General features: G+C 39.8%; 1 protein-coding gene across 1 annotated transcript in view; it reads left to right on the top strand.

Moving 5' to 3' along the window:
* The window catches only part of DNAH5 (dynein axonemal heavy chain 5), a 251,923-nt gene that overhangs the window by 210,479 nt on the left and 24,465 nt on the right, over nucleotides 1-16,979 (top strand). The window contains 5 exon segments of the mRNA XM_021076646.1: nucleotides 884-998; nucleotides 1,493-1,683; nucleotides 6,791-6,912; nucleotides 9,753-9,902; nucleotides 16,148-16,393. Of these exon segments, the coding sequence (XP_020932305.1) occupies nucleotides 884-998; nucleotides 1,493-1,683; nucleotides 6,791-6,912; nucleotides 9,753-9,902; nucleotides 16,148-16,393 (824 nt within the window).

The following is a 16,979-nucleotide window of genomic DNA, read 5'->3' as shown; positions in this document are numbered from 1 at the left end:
CATTTGGTAACCATAAGCCTGTATTTTGTTTGTACTCTTCGTATTAGGAAGGTAGTTTCCTGGTCACCTGGGAGCTTTTCAACTTTACCCATCAGTTGAAAGATCAGTGTTGTCCATGGGTTACAAAGGGAATCTGCTAAAAGAATCCAATTCCTTTAGTATTTATCATGCCTCTTGGAAAATTAATTGCAGCAATATCTACTGATGCCTTGGTTTGCCAACTTGAGGCCAGGGTTAGGGAGGGCTTCTTCATGGAGCTTAAGAATGAGGTCCTTGGAGCTCTCATTGTGATTCAGCATGTTAAGAACCCAACAGAGTGTCTCTGAAGATTTGGGTTCTATCCCTGGCCTCACTCAGTGGGTTAAGGAGATGGTGTTGCTGCAAGCTGTGGTGTAGGTCACAGATGCAGCTCAGATCCGGTGTTGCTGTGGTGTAGGCCTCAGCTGCCGCTCTGATTCTACCTCTAGCCTGAGAAATTCAGTAGGCCACAGGTGAGAATGTAAAAAGAAAAAAAAAAAAAGAAGAAGAAGGTCCTTACAATGACTATAGAATTTTTCGAGTGTTACAAACTGTGCTGGCCCATTGGTTGTCTTTTCTACCTATGAAAAAAAACATAATAAACTATGTTTATTGGGGATCTAGAGATTCTATAGTGGAAAGTATCATTTAATGAACAGAAATAGCAGACTATTTAAACAAAGCTTGTAAGGATGAATTCAATATATATGATGACATGGCTCTAGACTCCTATTGCTGGTAGTCAGTCATTGATAAGTCATAAAAGTTAAACCTGTTGCTTTCGTGCAGAGTTTAGGCTGATTTGTGCATGGGTCATTTATTTTCCAAGCTCGTCTGGAGTGCTGACTTGCTCTTTGTCTTTCAGTCGCTACTCGGGGCAGCATCCTCTATTTCCTCATCACGGAGATGCGCTTGGTTAATGAGATGTATCAGACTTCGCTCCGCCAGTTTCTTGGCTTGTTTGACCTTTCCTTAGCCCGGTACGTCTTCTGTACCCAGGAAGCCAAGCTGAATTCTATATCTGTGGGCTGGAATGATGACATTGTGTTGATAACTTCTTTTCTCTTTGCTACTAAGAGTCTTTTTCTCTTTTAATATACCATGAGTGTAATTACCATTGTGTTAAATCACTCTCCTTTGTCATTTTTATGCTCAGAGAAAGCTGTACCAACCATTCATCATTGACCGATTCCTTTGGTTTCACGAGTTTCTGTTAAACAAGAAAATTCCCGAGACACTGTTGTTGGTGACAATGCCCCACAGATAAAATTGATTCAGACAATGTTGAGGATTCAGTTATGTTATTTCATGTTGAGAGAATGCTTGTTATTTTGGATTTAGGAAGCTTACACTTGATGTATAAAAAATAAAAATTGGTCCTCCGGAGTTACTTATTTTCTAGTCAAGATGTTGTTTTTAGGGACAATTGAAAAGGGCAGGGAAGGGAGCCTGATTTAACTGTTCTCTTCTCCAGGTCTGTGAAGAGCCCAGTTACAAGCAAGAGAATCGCTAATATCATTGAACACATGACCTACGAGATTTATAAGTACACGGCTCGCGGGTTGTATGAGGAGCACAAATTCCTATTCACCTTGCTTCTTGCCCTGAAGATCGACATCCAGAGGAACCGAGTCAAGCACGAAGAGTTTCTCACCCTTATTAAAGGTCTGTGTAACCAAAGAAAGCATTGTGCACAAGTGCAGATGTAGGAATTGTTGTGAAGGTCCTGTGCAGTCATTATTTTGTTGTTTTTTTTTTTTTTTTTTTTGCAATAGCAGTTTCCTTGCATTTCATTGAAGATTGCATTTATGTGAGATATGTATTTGCTCATTTGTTGTGTGAATATTTATCGAGAACCTACTGTGTGTCCAAACACAGAATACGCACTTGGGGACCTAGTAACAATAAGTAAATTGTGTAGTACGTGATAAGTACCATGGAAAAAACAGAGAAGGGTAAGGGAGATGGGGAGAGGCAGGTTATATGGATTATGAGAGGTTTAACATTTTTTAAAAATTAAAATACAGTTGCTTTACCATGTTGTGCCAATTTCTGCTGTGTAGCAAAGAGACCCGGTCATACACACACAATCCTTTTCTCATACTCTCCTCCATCATGGTCTATCGCAAGAGATTGGATGGAGTAAGACCTCATTGCTTATCCATTATAAATGTAATAGTTTGCATCTACTAACCCCAAACTCCCAGGCATCCCACTCCCTCCCCCAACCCCTTGGCAACCACAAGTCTGTTCTCTATGTCTATGAATCTGTTTCTCTTCTGTAGATGGGTTCAATTGTGTTATATTTTAGATTCCACAAATAAGTGATATCATACGGTAACATTTTAAATGGGGCATTTAATGGGATCTCTAATGCTGTAGGCCTTCCGAGAGAGATGGACAGGTGAGCCTAGGCCCAAAGGAGCAGAGGGTTCTGGTCCTGGGGACACTTGGGGAAAGTGTTGAAGGATGAGGAGACATCAATGCCTCCAGGAAGAGGGAGTCTAGTATGATGGAGGCAAAGCAAAGCTATGAGGGCGACTGGAGCAGAGTGGAAGAGGCCACCATGCCGTCATCCTGTGGATATTTCCTCTGTATCTGTTGCAGCATTGCTCACAGACAGCTTGCCTGTGCCACTGGAACAATACAGCCCTGTGGAAAGCTGGGAAACATACATTTGCTATCATATTCTTCAATGTATGGACAAAAAATATTTGAAGTAACTGTGGAAATGATGCTGGAGTCAAAATGGTTTTATCTAAAATAGCTTTCTCTTTTTTTAGCTCTTTTTTAAAATTAAAAAATTTTAATTTTTTAATAGTGATTTTTATTTTTTTCCATTATAGACATTCTAGGATACCACCATCACTGTAATTCCAAAACCAGACAAAGATACCACCAAAAAAGAAAACTATAGGCCAATATCTTTGATGAATATAGACACAAAAATTCTCAACAAAATTTTAGCCAAGCGAATCCAACAACATATAAAAAAGATCATACACCACGACCAGGTGGGATTCATCCCAGTTCACAAGGATGGTTCAACATATGCAAATCCATCAACATTATACACCATGTTTACAATAGTTTTCTAAATAAAGGTTTATCTTTAAAGATAAGGGGCAACCTTGCTTTGGAAGGAGGTGGATTTTCATGACTTTACTGGGAGAATAGATTTGCAGAGGAACTTGAAGAGGACCCAGTGGGGGGCAAGAGGGAAGGGTGCATGTGGGGGTGGATCACATATGCACATGTCTTATAGTAGCAAGAAAGACTTGTCAGTTAGACTTGAAAACTTAAAAATATATGATTTGTGGATGAACTCTCTTCCTCTTTCTATCATTGTCTCTAACCCTTGAACCTTTGTCTGTTGGGTTTCTTTATTTTCCAAGTTTCCTAAATCGGAACACATGGAAAATGAATAGTCTGGAGAGACATCATCTTAGATAGACATGTAGAAACAGGAGTTGCCTTCTTCAGTGAGTCCTTCTGTGTTACTGATTTCTGGCCTCAGTGAATGGTCCTCCAGCTGATAGAGCTTCCTAGGGGCAGCCCAAGATACATTTCCTCCTGGACATGACATTGAACATAGCGTCCAGGAGTGGGTTGAAAAATTGTAAAGCATGTTACAATTTGGCGTGATGATAATGAACATGGGATTTAGGGTTTGGAAGACCTTAAAGGAAAATAGTGGCTTTTCCACTTTTTGGATGAGTGGTTTTGAGCAGATTACTTAATGTTTTCAAGCTTCAGTTGCCTCAGCTGTGAAACAAGGATACTCAAATCTACATAATAGGATTTATCATGCATTCACACAGTTTATATAAACCCTGGCACATGGAATATGCTCAGCAAAGGATAGGCATTGTTATATTTAGTTTTTTTAGTTTATTTTGATTAGTATGAGCCTTGCAAAGTTGGACAGGTTTTTGTGGGCCTTTGGTGTTCAACAGCTATTCTTGTACTGCTTTAGGACATAGAGTTTCATAAGGTTTCCCTTTGCTAGTTCGTTGGTGAAAGCTACCCAATGATGTGAACTTCTTCCATGAGGAATTTAAAATCCCTTGTCTGAAAATGTTATTTGGATAGCAGCAGTGTTTTGGTACTGATCTTTTCATTTACTCATCTCTAAGATGGAAAGTATCAGCCTAGGTGACTCTTTTTTTTAGGGCCATACCTGTGGCATATAGAAGTTCTCAGGCTAGGGGTCCAACTGAAGCTGCAGCTGCCAGCCTACGCCATAGGCATAGCAATGCTGGATTGAGCTGTGTCTGCAACCTACACCGCAGCTCATGGCAATGCTGAATACTAACTCACTGAGTGAGGGCAGGGATCAAACATGCACCCTCATGGAGATTAGTCAGGTTCTTAACCTGCTGAGACACAGTGGAAACTCCTTGTATCGCTTTCAACATCTGCCTTAGCTATGCCACTTCATGATGTGTGGGATGACTTGTAGAAATATTTCATTATAAGCATGTATCACTTTTACAAAGTATTATGGTGAAGATTTAAACCTACTTTTCCCCAAAGTGAAGGTTTGAGGGATGAAGGAACTGGCATAATTTTAATAATCTTGAGTATTTATTTTGAATTACTCCTATCCCAGCTGGTTATTCATCAGAAGTCCATGTATTTTGTAGATAGGATCATTTATGCCATATTTTAGATTATGCATATAAGTGATATCATAGAGTATTTGTCTTTCTCTTTGACTGACTTTGCTAAATATGAGACTCTCTAGTTGCATCCGTGTTGCTGCAAATGGCATTATTTTGTTCTTTGGAAGATAGTATGAGAAAAAGAATGTATATATATGTACGACTGGGTAGTATGCTATACAGCAGAAATCGACACAACACTGTAAATCAATTATACTCAAATTAAAAAAAACACAATTTTTAATGGTTCTCCATAGAAATATCAACTATCTCACCAGGTGTAATAATAATAAATGTTTATACTCTCTCTCTCTCTCTCTCTCTCCTCTCACACACACACACACACACACACACACACACAAAGTCCAGGAATATGTCCCCCACCCCCCACCATTACAATATTCCTTGCAGCTCATTGTACATTTTTTGAGGCGGCAAGATATTCATGATAGTTATCCTCTACTAAACAATGAAAAATGCTTTGGCCACAAGAAACACTCCTTTCCATGAATAGCTTCTCCCAAACCCTGTGGTGAATATCTTATTCTTTTCGGTTTGTTGGAAAATGGACCATTTTCATGGAAATTGGTGTGACATTTTTCAACACAGTGCCATTGTCTTTAGGTCTTTAATGGCTCCCTGGTGTACAAGCAATACTTTTTGATTTTATGAGCTAATATTTTCACTGAAATGGCTTCACTTACCTTTTCTTCCACTTACTTTGGAAGTATTCTAAGATGCATTTGGCAAAAGACAGCAATTTAGTGGGGGTCCATGGTACTTGAATAAAGTAGAAATTGGCTCAGTAAATATCTTGAGTATTACTATTTGTTTATGACCCGCTCTGTTCAAAAAAGCACTGTAGCCCAAATGGATTGGCTATATTCTTTTAAGAATTATGCTTAGAGCATATTTTCCTTGAAACATTTTAATGGGTGTTATTTATTAAACAGTATATTTTATCCTATAGAAGCCTTGCTAACTCTTGCTTTGACTTAAAATATGATTGTTCACACACTTGGTTTTTCTGGGATGGACAACAATAACATTTTTAAGGTGTCATTTATTTTATGGTGCTGTGAGAGTTATGTGAGCTTAGATAAATCATCAGCAAAAAGTAGGAGTCTATATCAAATGGAAACGTTTGTTGTGGTTAGATTGACCAAAAATAAGTGACTAGCACAGGGCCCTTGGGGTGTGCTCAAAATGGGTGGAAATAATAGATTTATTTATAGAGAAGAACGCTTCAAACATGGGTAGTACAACTAACATTTTTAGATAAATTCTCTCCTTCAAATGAACTTCTCAACATTTGGCAGTTTTTAATGCTGACATTGACCCTCAGCTTTGTCCTTGATCTTGTTTTGAGTGCTTTACACATATATTTGCTGTCATTCTCTCATTATCACAGCACCCAGGCCTCATTATTCCCATTGTATATATTTGGAAACAGAGACCCAGACAGATGAGCTGGCTTGTCCCAGACTTTGGCCACATGGAGTTAAGCACTTGCCTGGATCCAAACCTATGTTATTGATCCTTAAAAGTGTTTTTCTAAAATCATTTATTCCTTTATTAAATTTAAAGTTTAGGAGTTCCCATTGTGGCTCAGTGGTTAATGAACCCAACTAGTATAGATGAGGATGCGGGTTCGATCCCTGGCCTTTCTGAGTAGGTTAAGGATCTGGCATTGCTATGAGCTGTGGTGTAGCCGCAGACATGGCTTGGATCTGGTGTTCTGTGGCTGTGGCGTAGGCTGGCAGCTGCAGCTCTGATTCGACCCCTAGCCTGGGAACCTTCCTATGCCATGGGTGTGGCCCTAAAAAGCAAAAAAAAAAAAAAAAAAAAAGTATTAAGACTTTAGGAGTTCCTGCAGCCCTAAAAAAAAGGACAGAAGACAAAAATATATGTGTGTGTGTGTGTGTGTGTGTGTGTGTGTGTATGAAAAATAAAAAAGTTTGTCACTATGATTTGTATTTCTGAGTTTAAGAAATGTCAAGGTAGTCAAAGAATTGAAATTAAGATAGTTTCAGCTAAAGTATTTATTAAGAGATTGCTTCATAGTAAAGAAAGAAAAATTTAATAACTTTCTGTGTTTAACTTGAAAGGTGGCGCCTCTTTGGACTTGAAAGCCTGTCCTCCTAAACCATCTAAATGGATCCTGGACATGACCTGGCTGAATTTGGTGGAACTTAGCAAACTTAGACAGTTTTCTGATGTCCTTGATCAGGTGACTTGTTTTTTGAATAAGCTTTATGGTCATCTCACAGTAAGCAGCTTCCTGATTTATCTCTGTTTACACTATTTGGGGAAGAGAGAGTCTTCTTACTATTGTCACTCTGAAAATGATAGGACCAGTGATTGACCTTCTCCAGCTTAGTCATACTCTGATACAGCAGGCTGGTCCTGCAGGAGAAATTAGTTGCCCAGGAAGTTTAACTAATGCTGTCCTAGGTCATATATCAGTATAACCAATTGGACACGCATAAATGGGAAAACAGATTCAATCAGATTAAATGATTAGATATGCTTAAAAGGTTTTGCCTTTTTTTCTAGAGGTTAAACGAAAAGAAATATGAACAGCTCACCTCCAGATGCTAAGTATCCTTTCTTGCCTCTTGTTCCTCTCTCTTTTCTCGTTACACTGTCCTAGCTAGGCATCTGTGTATGATGCTAATACAAACAAACACCTGGCCTTTTATCTTTATGGAAGTTATTGTCCCTTCATAATCAGCTAATTCCTGGTGAATTGTGTCTATGTCAGTATCATGGAAGTTGGGTATAGAAAGCTGAATTGGGACAAGCCAGGAAACAGGCCCTTGAAAATCTGATGACCAGAGAGAAGTCACGTGGACGGCAAAGCTGTTTTATTTAGCTGCAAGTTGAAGAATTTTTTTGACCATAAAATGTCCTAATGCTGGTTAATTTTTTTTAATTGAAGTGTAGTTAACTTACAACATTGTATTAATTTCTGTTGTACTGCAAAGTGATTCAGTTATGTGTATATATTCTTTTTTCATATTCTTTTCCATTATGGTTTATTACAAGATACTGAGTACAGCTCCCTGTGCTATAGTTTTTTTTTTTTTTTTTTTTTTTTTTTTTTTTTTTTTTTTTTTTTTTTTTTTTTTTTTTATTTCTTGTCCCATATGGTTAGTATCATAGAGTACCCCTCGCAGCACAGCCTCCCCCTCTGCCTCACACTCCGCACGGTCTTAGCCTGGTAGAGGCTATGTCTAGTATTGTTAATGCCATCGTATTTTTTATATGTAATAGTTTGTATCTACTAATCCCAAACTCCTAATTTACCCTTCCTCCACTCCTTTCCCCTTTGGTAACCATAAGTTTGTTTTCTCTGTGAGTTGTTTCTCATTTGTATCATATTTTAAATTCCACATATAAATGATATGGTACCATTTGTCCCATCTTTGGGTCTTGACTTTGCAAGTTGAAGGTGACCAGAAGCTGAAGTTCTGCTGTATTTTTATGGTTTGGCTTACACCTAGTGATTGCCATGTAATTAGGATTACAAACCATTCTCTTGGGTTAAATAACTTTCCTTTGAGGGATTTTAGTTCACTCTAACTTATTCCCCTGGGATGGCTCCTAGTGACCTTTCCTGGATCATTATCTGTCATAGCTGTCTTCTGGAGATTATATTTTATACCTGAAATCCCTCTGCATTATGTAGTCTTTCATGACTGAAAGAGACTGTTTTTTTATTTTACATGCTATTTTCTAAATATGAACCCAAATGTTTTTTTCTTTGATTAGACCTCCAAGATAGACACTTGGGGCTTTAATCAAAGGGAATATTCCAGAGAACATAAAATTATGTTTATCTGCAGATGTTGTTTATTCTATGGTTTTGAGACGCTTGCCCATATAATGCTTATCTCTCTTTGCTTTTTTAAGCTTCAAAGGATAACGAACTATGTTTTTTCCTCTAACAATTGCCTAAGGGAAGCAAGTGTGATTTTTTTTTTTTGTCTTTTTTGTCTCTCTTTTTTGTTGTTGTTGTTGTTGTTGTTGTTGTTGCTATTTCTTGGGCTGCTCCTGCGGCATATGGAGGTTCCCAGGCTAGGGGCTGAATTGGAGCTGTAGCCACCGGCCTACACCAGAGCCACAGCAACGCGGGATCCGAGCCGTGTCTGCAACCTACACCACAGCTCACGGCAACGCTGGATCGTTAACCCACTGAGCAAGGGCAGGGACCGAACCCGTAACCTCATGGTTCCTAGTCGATTCGTTAACCACTGCGCCACGACAGGAACTCCTGATTTTTTCATTTGACGGTGGCATTAAGTGGTACATTTCAAATTACTCTAGATAATAGAGTATTGACCAAAAAACTTCAAGAATAAACATTTATTAGGAGTTCCCATTGTGGTACAGAGAAAACAAATACAGCCATTATTAATGAAGATACAGGTTCAATCCCTGGCTTCGCTCAGTGGGTTGGAGATCTGACGTTGCTGTGATGTTGAAGTCGCAGATATGGCTCAGATCCCCCTTGCTGTGGCTGTGTTGTAGGCTGGCAGCTGCAGCTCTGATTCAACCCCTAACCTGGGAACTTCCATGTGCCGTGGGTGTGGCCCTAAAAAGCAAAAAAAAAAAAAAAAAAAAAAAAAAAAGTACTAAGTGTCTTCTTTTGTTCCAAGAATGGTCCTGGGAAATGAAGACACATAAGTGGGTAAGACTTGGTTCTCATGGAGTAAAACATATTTCCTTAAAATAATGAAAATGAATTTCCCTTGGACTCTATTCTTTACAGATTTGTTATCACAAAGGCATAGAAGATATTGAACAACTCAGGACTCTCCCTCCTTTAAAAGGAGCTGTAGGCTGGGGTTCGTACAGACTGACTTTAGAGCAAATCCTATTTGATTTTAGACTCTCAAACTTTTTGGCACTAAGATATAAAACTTAAGAAAAAAATAGTCGAGGGATATCATTCACACGTGTCTGGAATGGTCAGAAAGAGAGAAATAGATATTATATTAGAAATAGTACTCTTACTGAAAGATTTTTCTGTGGTGTGACACATTTCTTATCCCCTGGTATTTTCAGATATCAAGAAATGAGAAAATGTGGAAAATTTGGTTTGATAAGGAAAACCCTGAGGAGGAGCCCCTTCCAAACGCCTATGACAAATCTCTCGACTGCTTTAGACGTCTTCTCCTCATTAGATGCTGGTGTCCTGACAGAACTATTGCCCAGGTAAAAAGCACATATTTTAAAAATAGGAGAATATTTTCCTTTTTTTTTAGGGCCACACCTGCCGCATATGAAAGTTTCCAGGCAAGGGGCCAAATCGGAGCTGAAGCTGCAGGCCTACACCATAGTCATGGCAAGGCCACATCCAAGCCACGTCTGCAAACTACACCACAGCTCACAGCAGTGCTGGATCCTTAACCCCCTGAGTGAGGCCAGGTTTCGAACCCACATCCTCATGGATGCTATGTCTGTTGGGTTCTTAACAGGATGAGCCACAATGGGAATCAAGGGTAATATTTTCTTTTTCTTTTTTTTTTTTTTTTCTTTTCCCACTGTACAGCAAGGGGATCAAGTTATCCTTACATGTATACATTACAATTACATTTTTTTTTCCCCACCCACATGAGTATCTAGACAAAGTTCTCAATGCTACTCAGCAGGATCTCCTTGTAAATCTATTCTAAGTTGCATCTGATAAGCCCAAGCTCCCGATCCCTCCCACTCCCTCCCCCTCCCATCAGGCAACCACAGTCTTTTCCAAGTCCATGATTTTCTTTTCTGAGGAGATGTTCATTTGTGCTGGATATTAGATTCCAGTTATAAGTGGTATCATATGGTATTTGTCTTTGTCTTTCTGGTTCATTTCACTCAGGATGAGATTCTCTAGTTCCATCCATGTTGCTGCAAATGGCATTATGTCATCCTTTTTTATGGCTGAGTAGTATTCCATTGTGTATATATACCACCTCTTCCGAATCCAATCATCTGTCGATGGATATTTGGGTTGTTTCCATGTCCTGGCTATTGTGAAGAGTGCTGCAATGGACATGCGGGTGCATGTGTCTCTTTTAAGTAGAGTTTTGTCCAGATATATGCCCAAGAGTGGGATTGCTGGGTCGTATGGAAGTTCTATGCATGGATTTCTAAGGTATCTCCAAACTGTTCTCCATAGTGGCTGTACCAGTTTACATTCCCACCAACAGTGCAGGAGGGTTCCCTTTTCTCCACACCCCTCCAGCACTTGCTATTTGTGGATTTATTATGATGGCCATTCTGACTGGTGTGAGGTGGTATCTCATGGTAGTTTTGATTTGCATTTCTCTTATAATCAGCGATGTTGAGCATTTTTTCATGTGCTTGCTGGCCATCTGTATATCTTCTTTGGAGAAATGTCTATTCAGGTCTTTTGCCCATTTTTCCATTGATTGATTGGCTTTTTTGCTGTTGGGTTGTATAAGTTGCTTGTATATCCTAGAGATTAAGCCCTTGTCGGTTGCATCATTTGAAACTATTTTCTCCCATTGTGTAAGTTGTCTTTTTGTTTTCTCTTGGGTTTCCTTTGCTGTGCAAAAGCTTTTCAGCTTGATGAGGTCCCATGGGTTTATTTTTGCTCTATTTCTATTGCTTTGGGAGACGGACCTGAGAAAATATTCATAAGGTTGATGTCAGAGAGTGTTTTGCCTATATTTTCTTCTAGGAGTTTGATGGTGTCCTGTCGTATATTTAAGTCTCTCAGCCATTTGGAGTTTATTTTTATGCATGGTGTGAGGGTGTGTTCTAGTTTCATTGCTTTGCATGCAGCTGTCCAGGTTTCCCAGCAATGCTTGCTGAATAGACTTTCTTTTTCCCATTTTATGTTCTTGCCTCCTTGTCAAAGATTAATTGACCATAGGTGTCAGGGTTCAAAGGGTAATATTTTAAAGGAGAATTTCCTTCTAAATTCATGGCTCAGTGGAAACGAATCTGACTAGCATCCATGAAGATGCAGGTTTGATCCCTGGCCTCACTCAGTGGGTTGAGGATCTGGCATTGCCGTGAGCTTTGGTATAGGTCACAGATGCGGCTTGGGTCCTTTGTTGCTGTGGCTATGGTGTAGGTTGCAGAAGCGGCTCAGATCCCGCGTTGCTGTGGCTCTGGTGTAGGCCAGTGACTACAGCTCTGATTGGACCCCTAGCCTGGGAACCTCCATATGCCGCTGGTGTGGCCCTAAAAAGACAAAAAAAATAAATAAATAAATAAAAGAATATTTAAAATGTTAATTCTCAATGATAATTGTCAGTAGGTGTCTATGTAATTTTCTAGCAATACAATTATGAAAAATGGAAAAATAAAGAACCTATATGGACTAAGGTGTACTTTGGGGCTCAGTGAGTTAGTAATTTTCTTTGATCTATGTGGTATATTGAGAGTGAATAAAGAAACCATGTTTTTAACATGGGTACATAGGTCTACATAAAGGTGATGTGTTGTTCTTTCATATCGTTTCTATATTAACTAAAAAATGAAATGGTTGCTCCATTTTGCTAGTAGGAAAATAATGTTCCTTGAATGGAAAGAGTGTGCAGGTACCAGGGAGGGGAGAGACCAGAGGGAAGCATAGTGTTTCCAAACCTGTAGTCTTTCCCCAGAACATGTCACAAACCTCGAGGCAAGGAATAGGTTGGGGAGTTCCCATTGTGGCACGGTGGAAACGAATCTGACTAGTATCCATGAGGATGCAGGTTCGATCTCTGGCCTTGCTCAGTGGGTTAAGGATCTGGCATTGCCGTGAGCTGTGGTATAGGTCACAGATGCGGCTTGGATCCTTTGTTGCTGTGGCTATGGTGTAGGCTGGTGGCTGTAATTCCAATACGACCACAAGCCTGGGAGCCTCCATATGCCACGGGTGCAGCACTAAAAAAGAGAAAAAAAAAAAAAAAAAAAAAAAAAAGCAAGTAGGTTGGCCTGAAATTTTTTGAATAGTGCATATGGTTGAAACAGAAGTCCTGTCTCCAAAAGAACCATCTTTTCAAAGACTTTTAATCTGCTGCCCTACCATTGTGGAAGTTTACTCACCAAACAGACTGGTGGTATCTCAACCTCACAGCTAAAAGTTAAACTCTAATATTCACAGACATTGATTTTTTACAGACTTCTTTAAATAAGCCATAAAGTAGCAATAGGCTGGAGTTTCTAATAGAATGTAGGACGTTTTTTCCCTTCACTCTCCAGAGGGAGTGTTAAAAACATATGGAGTACCCACCCTTAGACCACCTTGGTGCCAGGAAATCATGAAAACCGCTACACTCAGTGATTTATGGAGAAAAGAAAAATGGGTTTTGCCACCCAGGGCACTGAGATCACCCTTCCTTTGGTTTTTCTTCTCCACTTCATTGCTTTTATCCTGCCCAAATGAATTGTCAAATAGTTGCCTTATTTAAGGGAAGTGTGGAAGGTTCAAGCAGACTTTTCTTTCTCTCCTTTTTATTTTTTTCATATAACACTTCCTTGGGTTCAATGCTGAAATTTAAGTCTCTCCTACTCCTTTGTGACTTTGCCACCTTCACCCTGGCCTCTGTCATCCTTGACTGACAATGGCCATATCCTCCTATAATTCATTCCTGCCTACTCTAGTCCATTTTGTATATTCTAGAAGAAAGGCAGTATCATTATGGTATTCCTTTAATGGTTTCCCATGCCTTATTTTATTTTATTTTTGGTCTTTTACACCTGTGGCATATGGAAATTCCTGGGATGGCATCAAATTGGAGCTGCAGCTGAGGCCTATGCCACAGCCACAGCAATGCTGGATCTGAGCCACATCTGCCACCTACACTGCAGCTTGCAGCCATGACGGATCCTTAAACCCACTGAACAAGGCCAGGTATTGAGCCTGCATCCTCACAGACACTATTTTGGGTTCTTAACTTGCTGAGCCATGACAGGAACTCCTTCTCATGCCCTTATGATAGCTACCAAATCTTAAGCAAGATCTAGAAGGCCCCTTGAAAAAATACTCTCTTCTCTGAAGTTCTTATTCTCACACTAGATTCTTTTTGTGATTTTCAACCAGACTCCTTTTGGGGAAACAGATCAGAAGGTCTAGAGTGTAGACACATTCAATCCCTGTTCTCCATAAGCAGCATTAGGCTTGTTCTGAGCATTTCTGGTGAGTATGTCTGCCCCAGTCAGGGGACATTTAAAAGCCTGGCTGCAAGAACAGTGCACTCCAAGGGTATTTTATGCTACTGCCTGTTTGTGTACAACTGGTGAGCTAAGAATGATGGTATAGTTTTAAGTGCTTGGGGGAAAAAAACACAAAGAATAATATTTTGTGATATGAAAATTAGATGACATTTGAATTCACGTCTATAAGGTTTTATTGGAACATAACCATACACGTTTATTTATGGACTGTCTGTGGCTGCTTTTGTGCCGTAGTGGTATGTAGAGTTGTTGCAGTAGCACCTGTGTGGCCACCAAAGCCTAATATATTTCCCACCTGGTCCCTGATGTATGTAACAGTGGGTTAGTTCATAGCTTGGTTGGTAGTGTTTGTGTGGAGTCAATGCTGAGTTCCATGGCAAGATTGGCCATTCTGAGCTCCTTGTCCTTGCTGTGCCTGAGTACAAAGCACCTGGGTCTTGACAGAGATGCTGTAGTGATGGCAGATACTGGTGCTGAGAAACAGCTGTGACTTGTGGAATGCTTGAGTGTCCATCTTTGAAGTTCTTTTGAGTCACAAAGCATACTGCCTCAGTGGCTGAATATGTATACAGAGTAGATTTTTGGAGAAGCCAAAGAACATGTCAGACAAACTTTTTAAAAAAATTTTAAAAATTTTTATTATAGTTGATATGATGTTTTTTCAAATTCTGCTATACAGCAAAGTAATCCAGTTATATATGTGTATATCTTTTTTTTCTCATATTATCTTCCATCCTGGATATGATTCCCTGTGCTATACAGCAGGATCTCATTGCTTATTCACTCCAAATGCAATAGTTTGCATCTATGAACTGCAAACTCCCAGTCCATCCCACTCCCTCCCCCTCCCCCTGGCAAACACAAGTCTGTTCTCCACGCCCGTGATCTGTCTCTGTTTTGCAGATAGAGTGCCTATCAGAAGGATGGAAGAATGTGTAGGCATTTATGTTTTGGTTAGAGAATTCAATATAGGGTCTGGCCAACCTGAAAAAAAATATTGACAGCTAGACAAATAAGTGTCATCTGGTGCTCTAGATGCAATTGGACTAAAGTCTACCTTCTCAGAACTTCTGCCAAGCACTAGTAAAGGAGAGAGAGGGTCATATGTTCATGAGTCAGGGCCCAGGCACTGGTTGGTCAATTCATTGCCACGGACAGAGTCCTGCCAGTCAGGGCCCTGGCTGCCACTTCTTGGACCGTTGGGAAGCCAGGTGTGGTGCTTTCCCCAAAAGTCATTTAAGGATCATTGCTAAGGGAGAAAAACCTGGGCACTGTGCCAGACTGGTATGCCTCTAAATCTGCCACTAATATTGTGGCCTGGGTGTTATGGATTAAATCTTTAAAAATATATAAAATAAATCAATAAGCATGCAGTAACTTTTATTCAATAAGTAGTCATTCATCAGTAATTATCTATTTGTTAATACCCATTAAATCCCAGGCATGATGGAGAACAGACTTGTGGTTGTCAAGGCGTAGTGGGGAGGCAATGGGATGGACTGGGAGTTTGGGGTTAGTAGATGCAAACTATTATATTTAGAATGGATGGGCAATGGGGTCCTACTGCACAGCACAGGGAACTGTATCTAATCTCCTGGGATAGACCATGATGGAAAATAATATAAAAAAGAATGCATTTATATGTATGACTGAGTCATTTGCTGTACAGTAGAAATTGGCACAACATCGTAAATCAACTATGTTTTAATTATAAAATTTTTTTAAAAATACCTTTTTGGGAGTTTCCTGGTGGCTCAGTGGATTGATTGAGGATCTGGTGTTGTCACTGCTGTGGCATGGATTTGATCCCTGGACCAGCCAAAATAAATAAAATAAAATAAAATAAAATACTGTTTTAAAATAAAAAATAAAATACTGCTTACTTGTTTATTTGAATGCATATACTTTTCCTTTAAAGAATCCTCAATATTAGGGTTGCCTAACATTTAAAATTTTTTGTATAGCATGAAGCAACCAGGGCACTGAAACAAGTCCCAAACAAGGAGTCAGCCAACGTGGGTTCTGATCTTTTAAATGTGTGATTGTGTTTTCAGTGAATTAAGTCAGCTTCCCAATCTATGGGATGGGGATTCAAAGACAAAGAAATAAGAAGAAAAAAGCCTCTGTCACATTTTCCTGGCAAGGTTTCTGTGGGCATCATTGGGACAACCACAGTGAATTACACACATGAGGGAGAATGAATGAATTTGGGAAACCACACTGAATTACACACATGAGGGAGTTGGTACTGGTTTTGGTGACCCATGTACTGTTTTTGGCAGGCCCGCAAGTACATCATGGATGCCATGGGTGAAAACTATGCAGAAGGAGTTATCCTGGACTTGGAAAAGACATGGGAGGAGTCTGATCCACGGACACCACTCATCTGTCTCCTGTCTATGGGCTCAGACCCTACAGATGCCATCATTGCCCTGGGGAAGAGATTGAAAATAGAAACCCGCTACGTGTCCATGGGGCAGGGCCAGGAGGTCCACGCCCGCAAGCTCTTGCAGCAGACCATGGCAAATGTGAGGCTAGATGTCTACTTTTGGGTTCTATTGTTGATGTTACAGGCTATAGGATAGCAGTGCAGAAAAGAACATTTAAATCGTCGAGTTTAAATTTATGTGGTATACACATATATATATATATATATATTATATATATATTTTTACGGCTGTACACGTGGCATGTGGAAGTTCCTGGGCTAGGGGTCAAATTGGAGCTGCAGCTGCCAGCCTGTGCCACAGCGACAGCAACACTGGATACCAGCTGTGTCTGTGACCTGTGCCTCAGTTTACGGCAACGCTGGATCCTTAATCCACTGAGCAAGGCTAGGGATCCAACCCGCATCCCTGCAGAGACAATGTCAGGTCTTTAACCCACTGAGCTACTTCAGGAACTCCTATATCATATTCTGTATCCTAAACAGAGAAAAAGCATGATATCGGTTAGAAAATTGTCATGGAAAAATGAATACAATTTAAAACTTTTTCTGCTGAGCTTTAACATATGGAAAACTTGACCAATCAAAATATCTTATTTCCCAACCAGTGTGCATAATACTAAACCCCACTCCAGATCCCCAACCCTGTGTGGGGTCCATAGCTCCCT

Source organism: Sus scrofa, chromosome 16 (genome assembly GCF_000003025.6).
Source record: "Sus scrofa isolate TJ Tabasco breed Duroc chromosome 16, Sscrofa11.1, whole genome shotgun sequence".
NCBI classification, from domain to species: domain Eukaryota; kingdom Metazoa; phylum Chordata; class Mammalia; order Artiodactyla; family Suidae; genus Sus; species Sus scrofa.
This window is presented reverse-complemented; position numbering and strand designations above follow the sequence as displayed.